At 41.8% G+C, this 18,232-nt stretch overlaps 1 protein-coding gene across 11 annotated transcripts in view; it reads left to right on the top strand.

Moving 5' to 3' along the window:
- Positions 1–18,232, top strand: part of Gpatch2 (G-patch domain containing 2) — a 156,985-nt gene that overhangs the window by 103,968 nt on the left and 34,785 nt on the right. For 6 of the 11 annotated variants that reach the window (XM_028876735.2, XM_037211156.1, XM_037211155.1 and 3 more), the window contains 2 exons: positions 6,837–6,876; positions 11,994–12,064. In XM_028876735.2, the coding sequence (XP_028732568.1) occupies positions 6,837–6,876; positions 11,994–12,064 (111 nt within the window). The remainder of the gene's footprint in view (positions 1–6,836; positions 6,877–11,993; positions 12,065–18,232) is intronic. The other 5 variants (XM_037211158.1, XM_028876736.2, XM_037211154.1 and 2 more) reach the window with 1 other exon arrangement.

Below are 18,232 nucleotides of genomic sequence, written 5' to 3'. Positions count from 1 at the left end.
ATTGATATTCATAGTCTGCTTTTGTTTTATTTTGATACAGAATATATCTACTTACAAAGTATATAGAATTAACTTTTTAAAAATGCACACAGATAACTCATTACAATTCTATGATGAATTCCTTCATAACGCAAATATTCACTCATTTTATCTTTTGTGTAAATATCAAGCTTGCTTTTAGCAAGATTTGCCTGGATTAAAGGTTATGTTTATTGAGAATACTTTTTCACTTTTAAATTTAGCATTTATTGCATTATGGGGAAAAGCGGCTTTAACTATAGATTAGGGTATATACACTATCCTGGATCAGTTCCTTCTCTTATTTATCGTGGTCAACATGGGTGTGAGTCAGGCTTACCTGTCTGTTTTAGTTATGCAGTAAGTGAGGTATCCTCCTTATATAAGGTGTTTACAGAGCACTGTGTAGAGCATGGCCATCACCACTAGAAGCATTTCAAAATTCAAGTCTGAATAGTTTGCATCTTACCAGGTTTTCTTTTTTAGATGTGTCATTTTAATGTCTTTGCTCTCTGAATTACCAAAGCAGATGTGCATTCTCCATTTTATAGGTGGTTTGACTTTTCCAAAGCCACACACTCCAACTCTGATTGACCAAAAGTCAATTAGGAAATAATACCCGAGGCATCTCTGATGTGTCCGTGACATGCAAGCCCTATGGGAGTCCTGTAGAGATCTCCAGTCCTGTCGATTCTTCTGTGACATTGAGGGATCCAAAGCTCACAGAATGAAGTCACATGTGTTATTGTAGCCCACAGTGTACTGCAGGGAGGACATTAATATTGATTTCAAATGTTTTCTGTATATGGGAGATTGGAATTTCTGTTTAAGTCTCCTGGTCCCGAGAAAATCTTTATTTTTATTGTGTTGGGATGATATGGAGTATGTATCATGGCCCACACATAGAGATTCGAGGACAACTTTGTGGAATCATTTCTCTTTTTCCACTCCTATGTTGGTTCGAGAGGTCGAACCTAGAGTCAAGCTTTCATACCAAGAACTTGACTTGCTGAGCCATCTTGCTACTCCCCAATGTTATTTTTGTTGTTAAGAAAGGAACCTAGACTCCAAATATATGTTTTCCAGAGCTACCTGAGAGATTCCAGAGCCTGTTCCCAAACTTCTGATTTTCTGTTTATCAAGCATATCAAGCTAAACATTCTGAATTTTCATTAGTATTTTAATAAAGTAAACGAAGCTTTTAAAGAGCCCCTTATATATAATTTTAGAGTTGACATTTTGCATCATAGAAAAATTTAATGGAGGAGGAATATCTTAGGAGAGAGAAACATGGCACTGTAGTTGATCAAGCTCTGTCTGCCATCTCAAGTCATGCTCTTATGCCCTCAACAGACACACAGCAGAAACCAAGACAGACATGATCACTGAGCTCATGGTACTCACAGACAGTGAGTGGTCAGTGGATAAGGCACATACATGTGCAATTACATAATATTACGTGTGCATTATTAAAATTTAACTTAATATCAACCTAGAACAACTGATAGTACATCAATTGGGGTGGGAAGTACATTTCAAACAAATAAAATAGCATGTTCTGCATCCAACAATCTGGAAGAATTCTAAGCTAAATGAAGGACCATGAAAGCACATTGTCGCATGGTGAGACTGGAGAAGGAGCTGGCCAAGCCTGGGACACAGCTAAGGAGTCTGCCTTGATGAGTAGTGAAAAGTCACCTGAACATTTAGTTTCTTGTCTTCAGTTTGTTCATTTGGTATGATTGAGCTCTCTCTCTGTTTCCATAGTGACAGGTTAGCTCCTGTTCTTAGGCTTTTTCACTGGCATTTGACGTAGCTACAAAGGCTAAGTTCTTAGCCATATGGCTTCTTGATGCTGGACCGTCTTGCTTTAATAATTTCTGATACGACTAGACTTGAACTCATGCCTCTCCTGTCTTAGTCTCCTGAATGCTGGGGTTATAGGTGTGTGCCACCATAGCCAGCTCCTCACCTCTCTTGTGTACTTCATAGTTATATAAATCTCATCAAAAACAGACCTGTGCTTCCCAAGGAAGATGTTTATGGTAAAAAATTATATGGCATTTTCAAAGTTAATTTAGATTTTCAACAATAACCCATTTAGACCAGTGTCATCCAGTAAATTTTCCACAGTAGTGCGCTTGTTCTACACACAAAATGAATGTAGTGGTGGTCCCTACACCATGTGTGCCTTTGGGCCTGCAATGTGACTGCTCAATAAAGGAACCGGATATTTAATATTTCTTTAAATTTAAGTAGATAGATCTGGCTAATGGCTACTTTATTGATCACAGAAAGAGAGTGTATACACACACACACACACACACACACACACACACATACATACACACACACCTTTCTCTCATTATTAAAAAAAATGTACGCTTCTATGTCCAAAAGGAAAAACTTCTATCTAACAACATGTATATAAAAGTACATTTTATTATACTTTTTACCATTTAATCCAGTACATTTTCCTGGAGTCCTCAGTCAGAAATCTTGGTGTTGGCTTTGTCTTTTGCCCAGGAGTAATGTTAGTGGGTGCCTGTGAAATCCAATCCCCTGCTGCTACCTGCTGTGCAGCTCTGTGCTTATGGAAGGAGATTGTGGAAGCATGAGAAGGAACTGATCGAGCACTCGACATCCACAGAGACCTCAAACCCAGGCCCTTCCACTCTGTACTTAGAAGACTGCTCTGCTTGAACAATGGCTGCAGCAAGGTCTCAGGAGGAGGTGCAGATTTCTGCATCCAGCAGAACCTTACTGAGCATGATAGGCTGTTTCTAGATATGCCTAGTCTGTACCTGGATCCCACAGAGAGAACTGAGCATAGAGGTGACATCCAGCTCTTCTGCCTCGAGCAGACTGCTAGCCTGTGTCTTCGCCTCTCTATCCACTTCTTTCACTGTTAGTATTCTGTGAGCCTGCTCTGAAACCCAGACTCAAGTGCAGATCCATCGATGCAACTGCATTCTGTTTCAGGGCACTACCCTTCATGTGAGTTTCACTCACGTTTGAAGGCCACTACTACCATTTGATTCCATTATTTCTTATCTGGTGTGTGTGTGTGTGTGTGTGTGTGTGTGTGTGTGTGTGTGTGTGTACCAGACATTGACACTAAGCATCTTCCATAGTCTCTGTCTATCATGCCTCCTGAGACAAGGTCATTCACTGAACCTGAAGCTTTCTTATTTGGTTATATCGATGGCCAGCAAGTCTAAGAGATAATCCTCCATTGTGGGCCTCCTCAGTGCTGAATTACAAGCCAATGTTGCCTGCTCAGCTTTTTATGTAGGTTCTGGAGATCAAACTCAGGTCTTCGTGTTTGCACAACATGCACTTTACCAGCTAAGTCATCTTCCCAGCTCCTAGCTGTTTTTAAATACAATGTCATTAGGATTATTAAAATTCCTCATATTATCCTAGGCTCTGTGAGCACAGAAAGGGGAGAAGCAGCCCAGAAATACAATCCCAGCCCCTTCTCTGTCAAAACTCATGACACTAAACTTGAGGCAATAAAAGGAAGGTTGACTAAGAACACAGGGCCCAGAACCAGACATTCTGGGTTCAGTTGTCACTCCAGTGGGTGCCAGCCTTGGCATGCTGGTGAGCACTGAGATTTCAAAAGGTTGAGATGAGAACGGCTTGGCCAGACCTGTTGTGGCCCTAGTTAAGGCTCCCAGCAATGAGCACTCTTTAGATGCAGCAGTTCATTGGCTACTGCTTCTCATAGCTCAGTCTTAGTATTTTCATGGCTGCCTTGCCATGATTGTTGCCCTTGATACTGTCCCTCTCTCAAGGAGCTCCAGCTTCCTCTACCAGGGTAAATAAATACCCTGGTGTTTGAACCTAATTTTGTAAAAGGAGATAGGTGTGAGCAAAAGTACCGAAGGTGTAGAAGAGGAAGCACCTAAATCTCTCAGGGTGAGGTAGACAGAGTGCCAAAGGAAACAGCCTGCTTTGGACTTGGATTGCTACAATGGTGGACACAGAGGCCAGCCTTTCCTACCTAACGCACCAACAGCCCAGGAAAGGTTCTCCTTGCTGTCTACTCCCCTTTACTTGCCCCTTGTTCCCAGGAGGCTTGGACTCTTGAATCACTCTCTTGGCATCAGTTGCTGCATTTCTATTGGGAGCCACAGATATGGTGGCTGGAAGAGCATGGCTTCAGAATCACAATACTGACCTTTGAACGCCAACAGTTACTCGCTTATCAAATCTTTGGCAAATCGCTTCATCTCTCTGAGCTTGTTTCTTTGTTTGCAAAGCACCTACCTCAGAGTTTGGGGATTAAATGCTGTCTAGCTTGTGGGGTGCTCCTGAGATCAGTGTCACTGCAGGGAGATTTGCATGAACAGTGCATGTCAGCTCTTGGCACAGGTTTGCTGCCCACCTGACCAGTGAGCTTCACTGGTCTGCTACTCAGCTCTGAGCAAAGCCACCCAGAACTCCTGGACTCTAAATTTTGATTTCCTAATATTCTGCCAGCTCTCATTCATTCCTCCTTCACTCACAGCCTTTGTTCACTAAGACTCATTTAAATGAATGGAGGCACTCCTTCCTTCCTTCCTTTACTCTCTTTCTTGCATTTTGTTTATTAGAGGAAATCAACTTTTTTGGGCCACAGTTGACTGCAGCACCTGTGTTTTCACCAGTCCTTTCCTCTTTCCCGGGGTTCCTCATCTGCTCCTCCAGTCTCTAACAACTTTCCTCCACCCACACTGTTTACCCCTCCTGTTCCCTTCTTCACATCCTCCTCCATCCACACCCTCCTGTGTCCCTCCCACCTCACCTCCTGGAACTTCTCTCAAAGTCCCCCAGCGACCCTTCCAGAGCCTGCCAAATTATATTTCTCCACGCTCTAAATCCCCGGGCAGCCTCAGTGGTCAAACCGCCTCTTAGGGTGTTTGCCTCTTGGAAAACTTATTTTTAGTCTTCTCCCCAAGTCCTGTGAAGGTGAGATCTGCAAAACTGGTGAGAGAGGGGGGCAGGCATGGTGGAAGCTCCAGCCCCAGACTCAGAGGGCAGTGACTGAGCAGCAGGTGGGAGGAGGGTACACGTTCAGCAAGCACCACAGAAAACCTCCAAGTTCCCTAGAAAAGGCGGACTTTAAAAGAGGGTAGGCTCTGGACGTCGCCCCATCACTGGGTGGTAAAGATGTGACTCTTCCTTGAAAAGAGGCTGAAGGGAGTGCAGAAAGACACAGCAGAGAAAAAGTAAGATCAGCATCAGCTGTGGGAGAAGTAGAGGCAGCTCAGTGGCAGGAAGTGTGCACTTCATAACAGTGACAGAAAAGCTTACTCTTAACTGATGAGTATCAGCAGCTAGTGAGGAGTCCATTTATGATACTAGGAAGTCAGTTGTTAACATATAAAATCACGTATGCACCACCACTGTGCTATATTCTAACAAAAGTTCGCATGTTTTTGAGAAGAAAAAGAGCAAAAGCTCTGTTTTTCCATGCTGGCCTTTAGAGTTGGGAGAGATGGCACAGATGACTGCTGGTTTTAATCCTTTTATGAAATGATTAACCAGGGTGTGCATTTGATCTTTAAATACTTTGCTTTAAAACAATCCACAGCAGAAAGGAAGTTTTGGTCAATCTGTCAGTGGAACTCTCATTGAAAGTTTGCTTCCAGCTGGTAGCTAATCCAGACTCTGCACACTAATACCAGCTAAGTGTCCGTTGTCATAGCAGTGTGGGTTCTGCCCTGCCAGGTAACATCACCTGCCATGCCCTGCAGAATTGTTTAAAGGAGATGTAGCCAAGCCCTGCTCCTGTGGAGGCTGGTCCCTCCCAGCTAGCTGCCCCAGAAGCTAGAGAATGCATAGCAGTCTTGGAGAGACCCCAGGGATGTGCCAGTCAATGTAAGTCTTCCTTGCCTTTCGGTAGTATGGTGTGCTGACAGCACGTTTTGGCAAGGAAATCTAGCTCCTCGTGTCCATATCTGGAACTAAGTTTTTCATGAGGATTGATGATCCATGTTATATCTCTAAATAGGCCATAATACATAAAGATGCTCTTGTTCTGAGTCTCTAGTATTCCCTATGTTTTCAGTGTCTTCCTTGATTTCCTCGTCTTAGATGTTTAATAGTCTATGCTGTGTGCTACTGGAGTACTGGGCATGCAGCTAATAAGAACTCCCACTGACAAGTGTGGTGAGACTATGGAGTATGGGACATGGGACAAAAGGGCTGGGCTTGGCAGTAGAATAATGGGAGGCTTTGACTGTGCAGTGACTTGTGTTTTCCCTGTTGCGGATCTAGTTCTGATCCAAAAATCCTGATGGCTGTAGCTGTAAAAGGAATGTATCCAGAGTGTGGGCCATGATGGTCTAGGATTCATATGTGGGATTTTTTTTTGTTTTGTTTTGTTTTGGTCCTTAGTGCGGAGCTGCAGAATTAAATATTCTTGTATTTTCAACTCTTTTTAAATAACTCCAATAATCAAAAGGTCATAATTTGGCATAATGATGCTATAATTAAGTTGTGGCAAATGATAGCATTTGTAGATTTTATAACCAGAATTGATTTGTAAAATGAACACAGTCCCAGCAGTTTATGTTAACATAATTAAATGGAAATGTAATTCTAACTCCGTTTGCTTATTAAATTGAAAATTACTGGGTTATGAGCACTCTTACATTGCTGTCAAAATTGGTGTAAGTCTAGAATTACATGAAATATCCATTAAAATAAAGCATATTTAAGGTTCTGTAGCTAGTGTGAACAAATTCCTTAAAGCATATGCTGACTATTCATGGGATAGCAAGTGCTTCTGGGGAGGGACCAGCTAACAGCTCTTCTTCTCTCCACAGCCACTGGTTTAGCCCTGGGGCTAGGACGGAGCATGGCCAGGTAAGGAACCTTCTAACCCACAGGGAATAGTCTCCTTCAGTATGTGTCTATCTCCCTCGGGTAGTGAGTTAGCAGAGAGAAAACAGCTTGTTATAAAAGGAGCTAATTGTGCTGGGCTTTCTTCTGACCTAGCAAGCATCTCAAAGTCCTCAAAAGGCTTTACTACTAAATACTACATGTGGTGCTATGTGCCTGTATGTGGTCCAGTGCTTGGGAGATAAAGTATCCTCATCCATGTAGTGATGCTGGCCCTGGTCAGCCTGAGAAATTGTCACAAAATTCCAAGTCAAAAAAGTAAATTGAAACCATGTGAGGTCAGGCAATACAGGCTGCTTTATTGAGTTGAGGAGAGGCAGTAGTGTCTTCTAAGATTCGACATACTTCTAGGCGGGTGTTTTAAGCTTTCTTTTTGATGTACATGGTAGCACAGTGAGTAGTTGGACTGGCAGGAACTGGGCAGTCACTTCAATTGTCTCTACAGATGAATAAGTATTCTACCTTGTTCTTGACTGTATTAATTGTCTCTTTAAAATGTGCTGAGATTATTTAGACATTAGATTTTGATGAGTCCTAAAACTTACAGTTTAGTGTTTGATTCCTTGTGAGGGCCCTGGCTCTTCTGAATCATAGAGTTATGGTTTAGTCATGCAATCCATAAGGAAAGCACTGTCTGAAAGTTCACGGGATTCTAAGGAGCTGTGACTGTGTGGGGAGCATGTGCTGGCATGTGAGAAGCCCTGGGCTCAGTTCTGCACCAGGAGAAAGAGTGGATTTATCGCTCATAGCTTCTAAAGAGGAAAATTTAAGTAAGAGATCAAACTAATTTTAAGTTTGATCTCTTACTTAAACTTTGGTGTGCATTTTACATTTTTATCTTGACTACTAGATAAGTTATGAATTACTAAATGTAGGTAATGTTTTCATTTGTGGTAGTTGGGTTCTGTAAGTAGACTCAAACACTGAATTCTTGAATACTGAGCCAGTGCTCTTAGAGGAAGTGCAGAGCTAGTTTCTTCCAGCTTTTGGTCCCAAGATCTTCATCAGCCAGTCAGTTTGAGACCTTGTGTTTTTGTTTTGTAGTGTGTGTGTGTGTGTGTGTGTGTGTGTGTGTGTGTGTGTGTGTGTTTCTGTTTCAATATCAGACCATTGACTCCTTAACATTAAGCTCTGACAAATGACACTGTAGCTCCTATCAGAGCAAGGCTTTTCTTGACAGGCATGTGTTTTCTTTGCTAGCCCATCAGTCCACTTCTCTAAAGTAACAAGCTCTCTTTTTATTAGCAGTAGACACTATTCCTGAGGGCCACAGGAGTGCAAAAGTATTGTATTCAAAGGACATATACACTAAAACAAGTGTTCACAGTACAAGAGCCGCACAGGACACTCATCTGAATAGTGTGGTTCATGTAAGAGACTGGGTTCTACCAAGTGACTGCCGTAGCGCAGAAAGCATTGATCTGGATGCCAAAATAATTTCCAGCAAGTGCGTGACAGACAGTTACGGAGTCTGCACAGTGAGGATCAGCTAGCTTGGTAGCAGATAGGCATATATGCAGTGTTTACATTGTGACACATAATCATTTCTCAGTTCAACCCTGGTTGACCTAACTATAGCACAAAGAACAATTGGCTAATCCCAGGTCCAAGTAATAAAACATAAAAGTATGAAGAAATATAAAATTTTCCACAGAATGTTGAATGAGTGTTGCTGTGTGGTCACCTTCTCTTATTCCATTGTAGCAACATAAAGTAATGATAGTATTAATCCAATTTCTTTTAAAATCCTCACCTCACTACTTTCCCCACCTTCCCATTCCTTTCTGTTCTTATTGCTTTATCTTATTTCGGTTTGCATGCTGTATGCCATGATTATGCCTCTGTCACACTTAGGATGTAACTTCCCCATCATCTGTTGTATGTCAGATACTCGCTACTTTTACAAGGAGAGACAGAAAGCAGCATCGTTTTTCCACTCAGATGCTGGTGGTCTGATAGAGGCAGTGACTGTTGGTAGTTGTATAGGTAAGCAGAAATACAGGAGGGCCACTCAGGTGAAAGAAAAAGGTGACAGCTGTGTCTGTGTTTGCGACTGTCTGTGTCTATGTGTGTATGTATGTCTGTTTTTCTGTGTATTGTGTGTGTTTTGTGTGTATGTGTGTTTAATTGTATGGTCATGGTTTAAATAGTGCCCCATTTGCTCTTTAATGTTGAGGACACTGAAAGGCCAAGTCTAAGGAGACTTGAAATGACTTTGCAGATATTTCAGGCATTCCTAAAGGGGTGTGCCAGCAGAGCTGCTTCTGACCAGGTACACTTGGTCTGTATCCACAGTGCAGAGGGACATGCATCTTCCTTTTGATCTGGGTTCCATTCTGTATACATCGAAGCCATGAGCTACCCTCTCTTGTCTTCCTTGTTGACTCTATCAGCTCTAAGCTTGTGTGCATGGTTGCGACATTTGGTGCTGTACTCGTGCAGGCCATTTTCTAATGTACACCTGTAGGTGGCTGATCAGGGAGTTGGGCCTCTGTTTGGCCTGAGCCTCCCAGTCTCAAATCCTGAAGGTAAGGATTGGAGCACTTCACACCATGTCCAGAAGCTGTTCTTAACCAACATGACATTGTTGAGTCATAACCCTAGTAGAATGACCTTACCTGTGACATTGATAGAAGTCCTACAAAGCAGTGAAGAGCCTATTAAAAGTGGAGATCTTCTCTGGGCAAGTGAGTAGCCCTTGCGGCTGCCCTTACTATGAGTTTGCTGCCTCTTTTCAGTCTTCAGACACAAGTGTATTCTACTCCAGGCTTTCTCTAGATTCTTCTCAGTGTTCTCCAAACATTGAGCTTCATGCATTAACTTGTTCATGGCCCAGGCATCTAAACCTTTTTATCTGAACTTCATTTCAAAATCTTTGTTGACTTCAATCTGTGGTTTTATTGGCAAACTGAGATAGTTTCATGTCTTTGTGTGTATAAAGTGCATTATTGCAGTAATTGTCTTTTTTATACAATATCCTTCCAAACCATGAATTTTGGGGTCTTCAGAAGAGTAGAACACCAAGTTCAGAGTCAGTATCATCTCCTTTGTCTTCATCCAGGTGGTGGGCTGGAAACTTCCCAGACCAGGTTGGTACAGCCTGTCATCATGGTTGCAGTTTCAAATCAGAGCTATGGAACTTTGTCTTAATGCAGTTTATAGGTGTTTGAACTGTTGTGATACCAGCCCCAGGATAATAGTCCCAGGGACTTCTATCTGAAGATGGGAAGTTAATTAACTACCATGGATCTAAGATAGAGAAGGAGATTGTGTCATCTCATTGATGCTCTGTGTCACAAATGTTCGTTTGTATATAGACATAAAGGCACTAGACTTAGAAATGCCAAAGCAATTAATTGTTTTATTTTCAGAACCAATTTAGCCTTCATGGTACAAAGTGTTTCTAAATTGAAACACTTTCAGATTAATGGACTTAAGATAAATAGTCACTGTTTTCTATAAGTAGCAATAATGAGCTATGGCTTCAGCTACATATCATATACCAAATCTCATGCCCTATTTCATTGCCTCATTTATTCGTTCATTCATTTATTCACTCAACAAGTATTTATTGAGCACTATAAATTTTCCAGAATAGTACAAAACCCTGGAGATGTTGATAAATTGAAAAACTGAAGCAAAGAGTCACTGTGAGCAAGAGCACGGTTCATATCCCAAAGTAAAACGTTCAGTGTGCCTGAGATATATAGAGGTAAAGACTTAGACTTGTGGGTAGGAGGGAGCAGATCAAGTTATTCATGTAGAGGTGTGATCAAATTATGAAGGGTCATGATGGCCTAACACAAGATTTTGAATTTTATTTCAAGTATAATAAAATTAGATTCATTTAAGAAAGCTCATATTGACTATAGCTCAGAGTGGATTGGGTCAGAGCAAGGCTGCAGAGAGGGACACCATCTAGGAGGCTGTGACAAGTGAGAAAAACCATGGTCTGGACTAGGATATTGGTGATTTGAGAGGAAATAAGTCAATGCTTAAAGAGGAATTTACGTAGCTAGGACATTCCTGGATACTAAAGTGTGGTCCATCTAGAAAGTGGTTAGATTAGCATTCAGTCCTCAGTGGTGTTGTGGAACTTTCCAGAACAGTTAACAGTTACCCTTCATCAGAAGTTACTGGTACTCTCAGCATAGCCATCATCCCAACTGCTTTTCCCAGATCAAGCCCTCAGCACTTTGGGTTCCAGTCTCCTGGTGCTGCCTAAGCATTTCCCTGGTTCATCCTTAACACCACGGCCGGCCAGTTCAGTGTCCCCAGCATTTGTTTATGGGTGGAGACCAGACCTTAGAACAGTATAGGACTCTGCCTGAGCTCGCACAGTTTGTGTTTGATGGATGACTCTGCCATTGAAGCAGAGGCTTGAGGACTTGCTGGAGCACAAGCCTGTCCCATGTTAGTACCTGTAAAACTTCTTTCTCTGCTTGGGTTGATTTCTGGTAAGGTGTGCATTTCTGAGCCTAGCCTTGCACATACATAATTATGTATAAAAGTAGATTAAGCTATGCTTTTAATGAACACATGGTGAAAAGTATTGGCTGGGTTTTTTTTTTCTCATCTACTTTATTTCTAGTTAATTTGAGGTAAAGCAAATAAGGGATATGGATAGCTAGACATTTGGAGGAAGTATATATATATATCCAAGGCAGTAATTTTGTTAGAGAACATTCTCTGTGTATTTTCTGCTATTGCAGGCTGTTATGTACATAAGAAACATTATCAGCTCTTTCATATTGGCCTCAAAACTATCGCAGCTGAACGTAACAGTTAAAGCTGTAGACAAAAGAGGGTATTTTCACTGCAGCAGTAGGGACACACCTGAGCCCTGTCTTGGAGCTCCAGGCCATGTGCTCACTGGTTGGGAGATCTGCAGTTATCAGAACTGATTGCCGCCTGGCTGGCATTTTTGCACCAGTGCCAGTGGCATCATTAGCAAGAGAGTGGCAAGAAGTCATACAGCAGAGCACACCAGTGTCTCTTTGATTACAGTGCATTTTCCTCATTGCAAACTAATATAACGGAAATATTTTTATTCCTACAACTCGTCTTGACACTTTGTATAGCATCAGCTTCTGAGGGATAACCGAGCAGAAAGGGGACACAAGAAGAACTGCTCCGTAAAAACAGCCAGCAGGTAAGCATTTGGGACTGTCTCTCCGATCCCACGGGCTTCGTGCCCTTCTGTGCAACCAGGAAATCTTGGTGAATTGTGTATTGTTTATCAGGACTCATTTCAGAGTTCCCAGTGATGAAGACAAAGATACCATTTGGGTTATATTTTAAAGATGGTAAAATCTAAGGAAATAGTCTTTTTCTAAAAAATGCCTTTAGGGTCTTTTTCATCTTAAGTTACCTAGGTGTTCTGTTTTGTCTTCCTTTCTAACACAGGATTTTCCAAAGTTCACTTTTGACAGTATGTTTTCAAATGTTCATCTGCTGTTTCTGGAGATTTCCTTTCCACTTAGATACCAATGGTTCTGTCGTTCTTGCCTGAATATTGATCAGATTGACTGGTAGATAACTTAGCACAGTCTAGACTCACTTGGGAAGAGAGTAGTTGGCCAGTGGGCATGGTGATTGTCTTGATTATGTTAATTGATATGGGAAGTCCCAGCTGACAGTGGTTATACCTGTCCTTGGGTTTAGAACCTCAACTTTATGAAAAAGAAGAAAATGAGTTAAGCACAAGCATGCATGCATTAATTAATTCATTGCTCTTTGCTCTTGACTGGATATGATGTGACCAGTTGCTTCAGGTTCTTATAGACTTGATTTATCAGTATTGATGGACTTGTGATCCAAATAAACGCTTTCCCCTCAAGTTATTTTTGCTGGCGGATTCAGCACAACAGGAAAGGAAACTAGTGCAAGGGTCAAGACCAAGAGGACCTGGCTTTTTATAATAATCCCAGACAGGAAGAATGCAGTTGGCCTCAACAGTTGGAAAAGTTCTCTCTTTCAGTCTTTCTGTTCCACAAAAAAAGTGTAAACTGATTGGATGAGGCAAAACTAACCATCATACCTTGGGCTTAATAAGTATTTCTCAGAAACCTAAAGTTTAATCTATGAAAGAACAAATACAAAATGAGACCATTATCAGACCTGAGAACGATTCTTCCCGAGACCCCATGAGGATGGCAAGGTACTCCACTGACTGGGATGAAATAAAAAGACTTGACTGGGAGAGGGGGTATGACATTTAGCCCATCTGTAGATTGTCTTTAATATCACTGGGCCCTAGGGTCTACCCCCTAGCACCACTGTGTGGACAGGAAGGAAGGAAGAAGGCTGACTCCTCATTGCTTTCTTATCTTTGCTCACTGTAGTAAGAAGTGACCTGTGGACTGTCGTCAGACACTGTCCTCTGGGCCACTTCATGTGTCTTCTCCGTGCCCCCTCTCTCTAAGCTTCTTAAGTACAATGCCTTTGCTTTACTGTACCACAAGCATTCCTAACACCATGGATGGCTACAACTGGTGCTTAGAATAGCTGTAGAATGAGTTGAAAGTTGAACCTAAGGAGTAGATGTACTCATGCATTTGTTCTGGGATTAGCATGCCTGACTGCAACCCAATATTGAAGTTTTTCTCTTGTTCCCTCATATAAAATGCAAAAGCAATAGCATCTACTCTGTAGCATTGTTATACAAAATAGAGGAATGTGCCTGTAAGGTCTCAAGCCCCGGCTCCTGTAACTCTCGTATTGTTACTGTCTTTGTTACCTGTGTGTTTCCTACATGCTTGCTGAATTGTATTTTTCAATCATGTTGTTCTCACACATAGTTAAGAGTATTAAACGCTCTGGGAGGTGGTGGCGCACGCCTTTAATCCCAGCACTTGGGAGGCAGAGGCAGGCGGATCTCTGTGAGTTCGAGGCCAGCCTGGGCTACCAAGTGAGTCCCAGGAAAGGCACAAAGCTACACAGAGAAACCCTGTCTTGAAAAACCAAAAAAAAAAAAAAAAAGAAAGAAAGAAAAACAAAGTACAGAAAGGCCCATCGCCATCCTGTCCTGTTCTTTGTATTTAGTCTCCAAACACTTCAACTCTTAGCTATTCTGTTTGTTCTTGGCCTTTGTAGCCATGACCACCACATCTTTAGAGTTTTCCATTAATACTACATTTTGACTTTTCATTTGCTGTGATTCCCACCTCCTGCATACATACCCATGCCTAGTTCTTTATCTTTTCCTCCCACACTGAATATCTGTTGTCATTAAGAGACTATACATGAAGCTGTTAGCCATTTGTGTATAGCTTTTACTTGGGGAGAGCATGGTTCTGCTTGCCATTTGCTTTATTTCCTATTTTTTAGCCCTAATTCATCAATAATCTCTCCCTGGAATTGTAACTCCTGGGTTGTTTTCCTGGTGGCATCCCTCGATTACCCATTTTCAGTTATGTTCTGTACCATCTGCCTGGCCTGATGTGTAGCATCTCAGCATCCTTATTCCTCGTTGGTGCCCAGCAGACTTCCTTCACCTGTCTCCCATAGAGTGCTGTTCTTCGGGTCCCATGGCATTATTTTCCTTGAGCTCTCAGGGAAAGAAAGTGAGTTGTTAAATCGGAGGTTTTGTGTGTCTGCACATCCCTTCGTGGTTTTCTCACATTGCTCAGTTTTCCTGAGAATTGAACTCTGGTTTGGAGGTCATTTTTCCTCAGAATTTTCGTGCCTCCCCTGCCAACCATCTTTCAGGTTTTAGTAATATCATTTCTTGCTTCTATTATTTAGGCATTGGAAAACTGTTAGTTCCCCATTTTTAAGCCCCTCCTTCTCACTCTCCCTTCCCCCTCTCCCATCCCTTTCTATCTCTCACATACATACATGACATGCCCATGTTAGAAATACACAGTTACCTTACCTACACAACCATGCAACAGGTATAAATACAAATGCAAGCTATCTTCTTGGAACACTGCTGGGCAAGTCTCTCAGTATTATAACCCAAATCTTTAAATGATTTTTTAAAACTTTTATACTCTGATTTCCAGACCACTCTTTTTAACCATCATCCCATATTTCCTTTGTCTTTATTAGTGGCTGTGCTATGTGTTCTTTCTGCTCTAGTGCCATGGGCTGTGTTAGACACAGGGCAACTTGGAAAGGTGAAATAAGATGGAAGCTTCAGTTGTGTTCTAAATCTTATTAATGCAACATGAAATTCTTCACCTTCCAATTCATGTATATTATTCTACAGTCCTCTCCTGAAACCCATTTTCTTCCTTAGTATTTTAATATTATCTTGACTTTTCTTAACCCTTTTGGATGAGTGACTGCACTTGCCTTTTTCAACTTGGGGAAAAACATAAAGCTTAGAGAAGAGAACTACGATGCACTGAGTCATTGCATTGGGGGACCATTTACTCCCAGAATATCCAAGCAAGTGCAGAAGCGTAAGCTCACAGGTGGTCTGCTGTAGTGAGTCAAGGCTGAGATGCTGAAGCATCTGACTGTAGCACACCCTTAAAGCTGCCATTGTTCACGGATGCTCTGAGCACACAGCCAAGTGCTGTGGAGTGTAGCACAACTCCCCCGGGCACCTTGGGCGAATTTTAAGAATCTTCCTAGAAGAGATTTAGTTGTATATTTACCAATGCTGCTAATTACAGGACATTTCAGTGGTGGGTTACTGGGTATCTGCTTTATGCTCTTGCCTCTCCCTTTGCCTCACTCACTCTGATGTTCTGTACTTTTTACATTAGTGAGTATAGCAGTATTATCTACCAACATGAGACGGTGCTGTCTAGCATACAAAGAGATAAAAGAGGCAATATTTAAAATCTCCTTAAGCACACCCCATTTTGATAATTTCAGTTACTTGCTCTAGAGAGGTTCTCACACTGCAGTGGAGGCTGCCCTCAAACTCTCAATGATCCCCCTACCTCAGACACTTGAATGATGGGATTTCTGGCATGAAGCGGCACTCCTGGCTCGAGTCATTTCTGTAAGATTTCTCCTGTGTCCTGTGAACTGTCCCATGTGCTGCATGTTCATCAGAGTGTGGGACTTTCTGTGACCTGTCCCGTTTGTCTGCACGCTCACTGGAGTGCGGGACTTCTCGGGATCTCTTACCTTGCCTCGGGGCCTCTTGCATCTCTGCCCTGCTTGCTTCCGTCAGCTGTGCTGGTCATAATATGTCATCCTTTTCCATCCCAGTGGTTATTAATAAACTAACAGGCTACATTAGCTCCTACACTTACTGGGAATGAAATTATAGATTCACTGATTGTCAGTATAGCTGATGTTGTTCCTCTAATCTGTCAGTTTCTTGCTTTTTGTTATTTCTCAGAGAGACCTATCATAAAGCAGATGTGTTCCAGCAGTGACTAATGTGAAGTGTTTGCTCACAGCATCACCCTCAGGTGCTCATTGATGTTTTCTCAGGATTTTGCCCTACCATGATTGAAGCTGCACATGCTTCCAGTGTTTTCCATGTTGCTTGTTCTCATTCATTGTGTCTTATGGCCATCACATGGACTTTGATTTCCTTTGGGGTAGAGGGTGTTGTTTGTTTTTAGAGACAGTCACACTGTGTTGCCCAGGCAGACCTCGAGCTCCTGGGTGCACAGTCTCCTCACTGTGTAGCTTGGATTCTAGGTACACTCTCCTAGCCTTCACTAAAGAGTTCTGTGTTCCATCCATTCTTCCAGTGCTTCAGTGCTTACTGTCCATTTCCTATCATGAACTTTTGTCTTAATTTTGTTGTACTTTTTCCTTATCTAATGTTCAACAAGTAGAAAGAGTTTTTTGTGCCATTTGATCATTTTTACATACCTCAAAATCATTAAACAATATAAGACTCAAGAAAACAAAAACTTCTTTCAAAACATTAATTGAATAAAAACACATTTCAATGTTACTTTTGGAACTACATATCACTTTCAGATTTTATTCCTTATCAGACATGATGTTGAGTAATTTGTCCGTCAAAGTGAGAACAAAGCCAAATCCTCGGGCATTGTACCTGAGCATTTTTGTTTGGTTGTTGTTGTGAGCTAGGAGCTTAGCAGGTGGCCAAGACTGTCCTGGAACTCAGAGCCATCTTGCTTCAGCCTCCAAAGTGCTGAGTGACAGACAGATACCACTTTGCCCAACTCCTTCATGACTTTTAGAAGAAATGGGAATAGCATCTACATTGTGCTCAGTCTATTTCAGAGTTACGTACCTTTAGCCTGGGTACCACCTTACCTGTAGCCAGTGAGACAGAGCATGTTATGTAAAGAAGTTTATTGCTTATGAATAGACAGCAAGAGACAAAGCAGAGGCATTTATTTTGAGCCTATCCCCAAGGCTCAGGAAAGATGCCTAAGGCAGATAGAGTCCCATGCCACACTTTGGCTCACAGCTGAAGGAGGAAGCCACTCAAGGTTACATACCTAGGGGACATGTGTCCAATTGGGTCAAAGACATCCTGTTGCTACAGGGCAGTTCAGCCAATCTTTCCTCATCTAAAGGTGTGTCTGCTCCAGGTACCTTGTACAGGTACCTGCAAAGGGGAGGGCCTGTCAGTGCTCCGCCAGTGGGGAAATGCTCTGCCTGTTACAGTCTTGTATTTCAGCATTCAAGTGATGGATTTTTGCTTCTGAAAGTTTAAGCAATTCTTAAAATTTGCTTCTTAAAAAAAAACTTTGCCCACATCATCCCTCATTTAAAGTTACAATTAAGTATTTTCATAATTCTGTAAAAGCTTCGGTCTAGTGTCAGAAAGGTCAGTATCACCCTCCTAAATTGAAAGCCATTTTGCCAGGCATGAAGGGATGCCTGATACTCAGTCATGTGTCATTCTGGGAAGCTTTGTTCCCACGCCAGAGTCTGCACTAATGACTGGTGTTTTCTACATGAGAATCCACGAACAACTCAGTTATTCCCATCAAGATGTTTTCCTGTGTCCCTGGAGGCTTTGGTGGTGACAGGATTTTCCCTTCTTCCTTACCAGACTCTTAGAAAGTTTGGTTTTGGTATGCACTAGTAAGACGCACCTAGGCAGACTTTCTAATACTTTGACGTATTATTTGAAATCAAGTAAAAATATGTTTTTTGGTGATAGTATTAAATTCTGTTAATTTCCATAATATCTTTTCACTTCATTCCTAAAAGTGTATTTTTCATTTACTTCATGTCACAGGATTTAATGACCCTTGAATACTATGTGCTCTAATTTCTTACATTGTCTACTCATATGAAGAGAAAGTGGAATTTTTTTTCTATCCTCTTGCCTGGTGAGATTGAAACAAGATCTACTAAAATAGAAGACAGTAGATTTAATCTGAGAAACAGTAGATCCTGTCATATATTCCTGTTTCTA

Source organism: Peromyscus leucopus, chromosome 15, assembly GCF_004664715.2.
Source record: "Peromyscus leucopus breed LL Stock chromosome 15, UCI_PerLeu_2.1, whole genome shotgun sequence".
Classification (NCBI taxonomy): domain Eukaryota; kingdom Metazoa; phylum Chordata; class Mammalia; order Rodentia; family Cricetidae; genus Peromyscus; species Peromyscus leucopus.
This window is presented reverse-complemented; position numbering and strand designations above follow the sequence as displayed.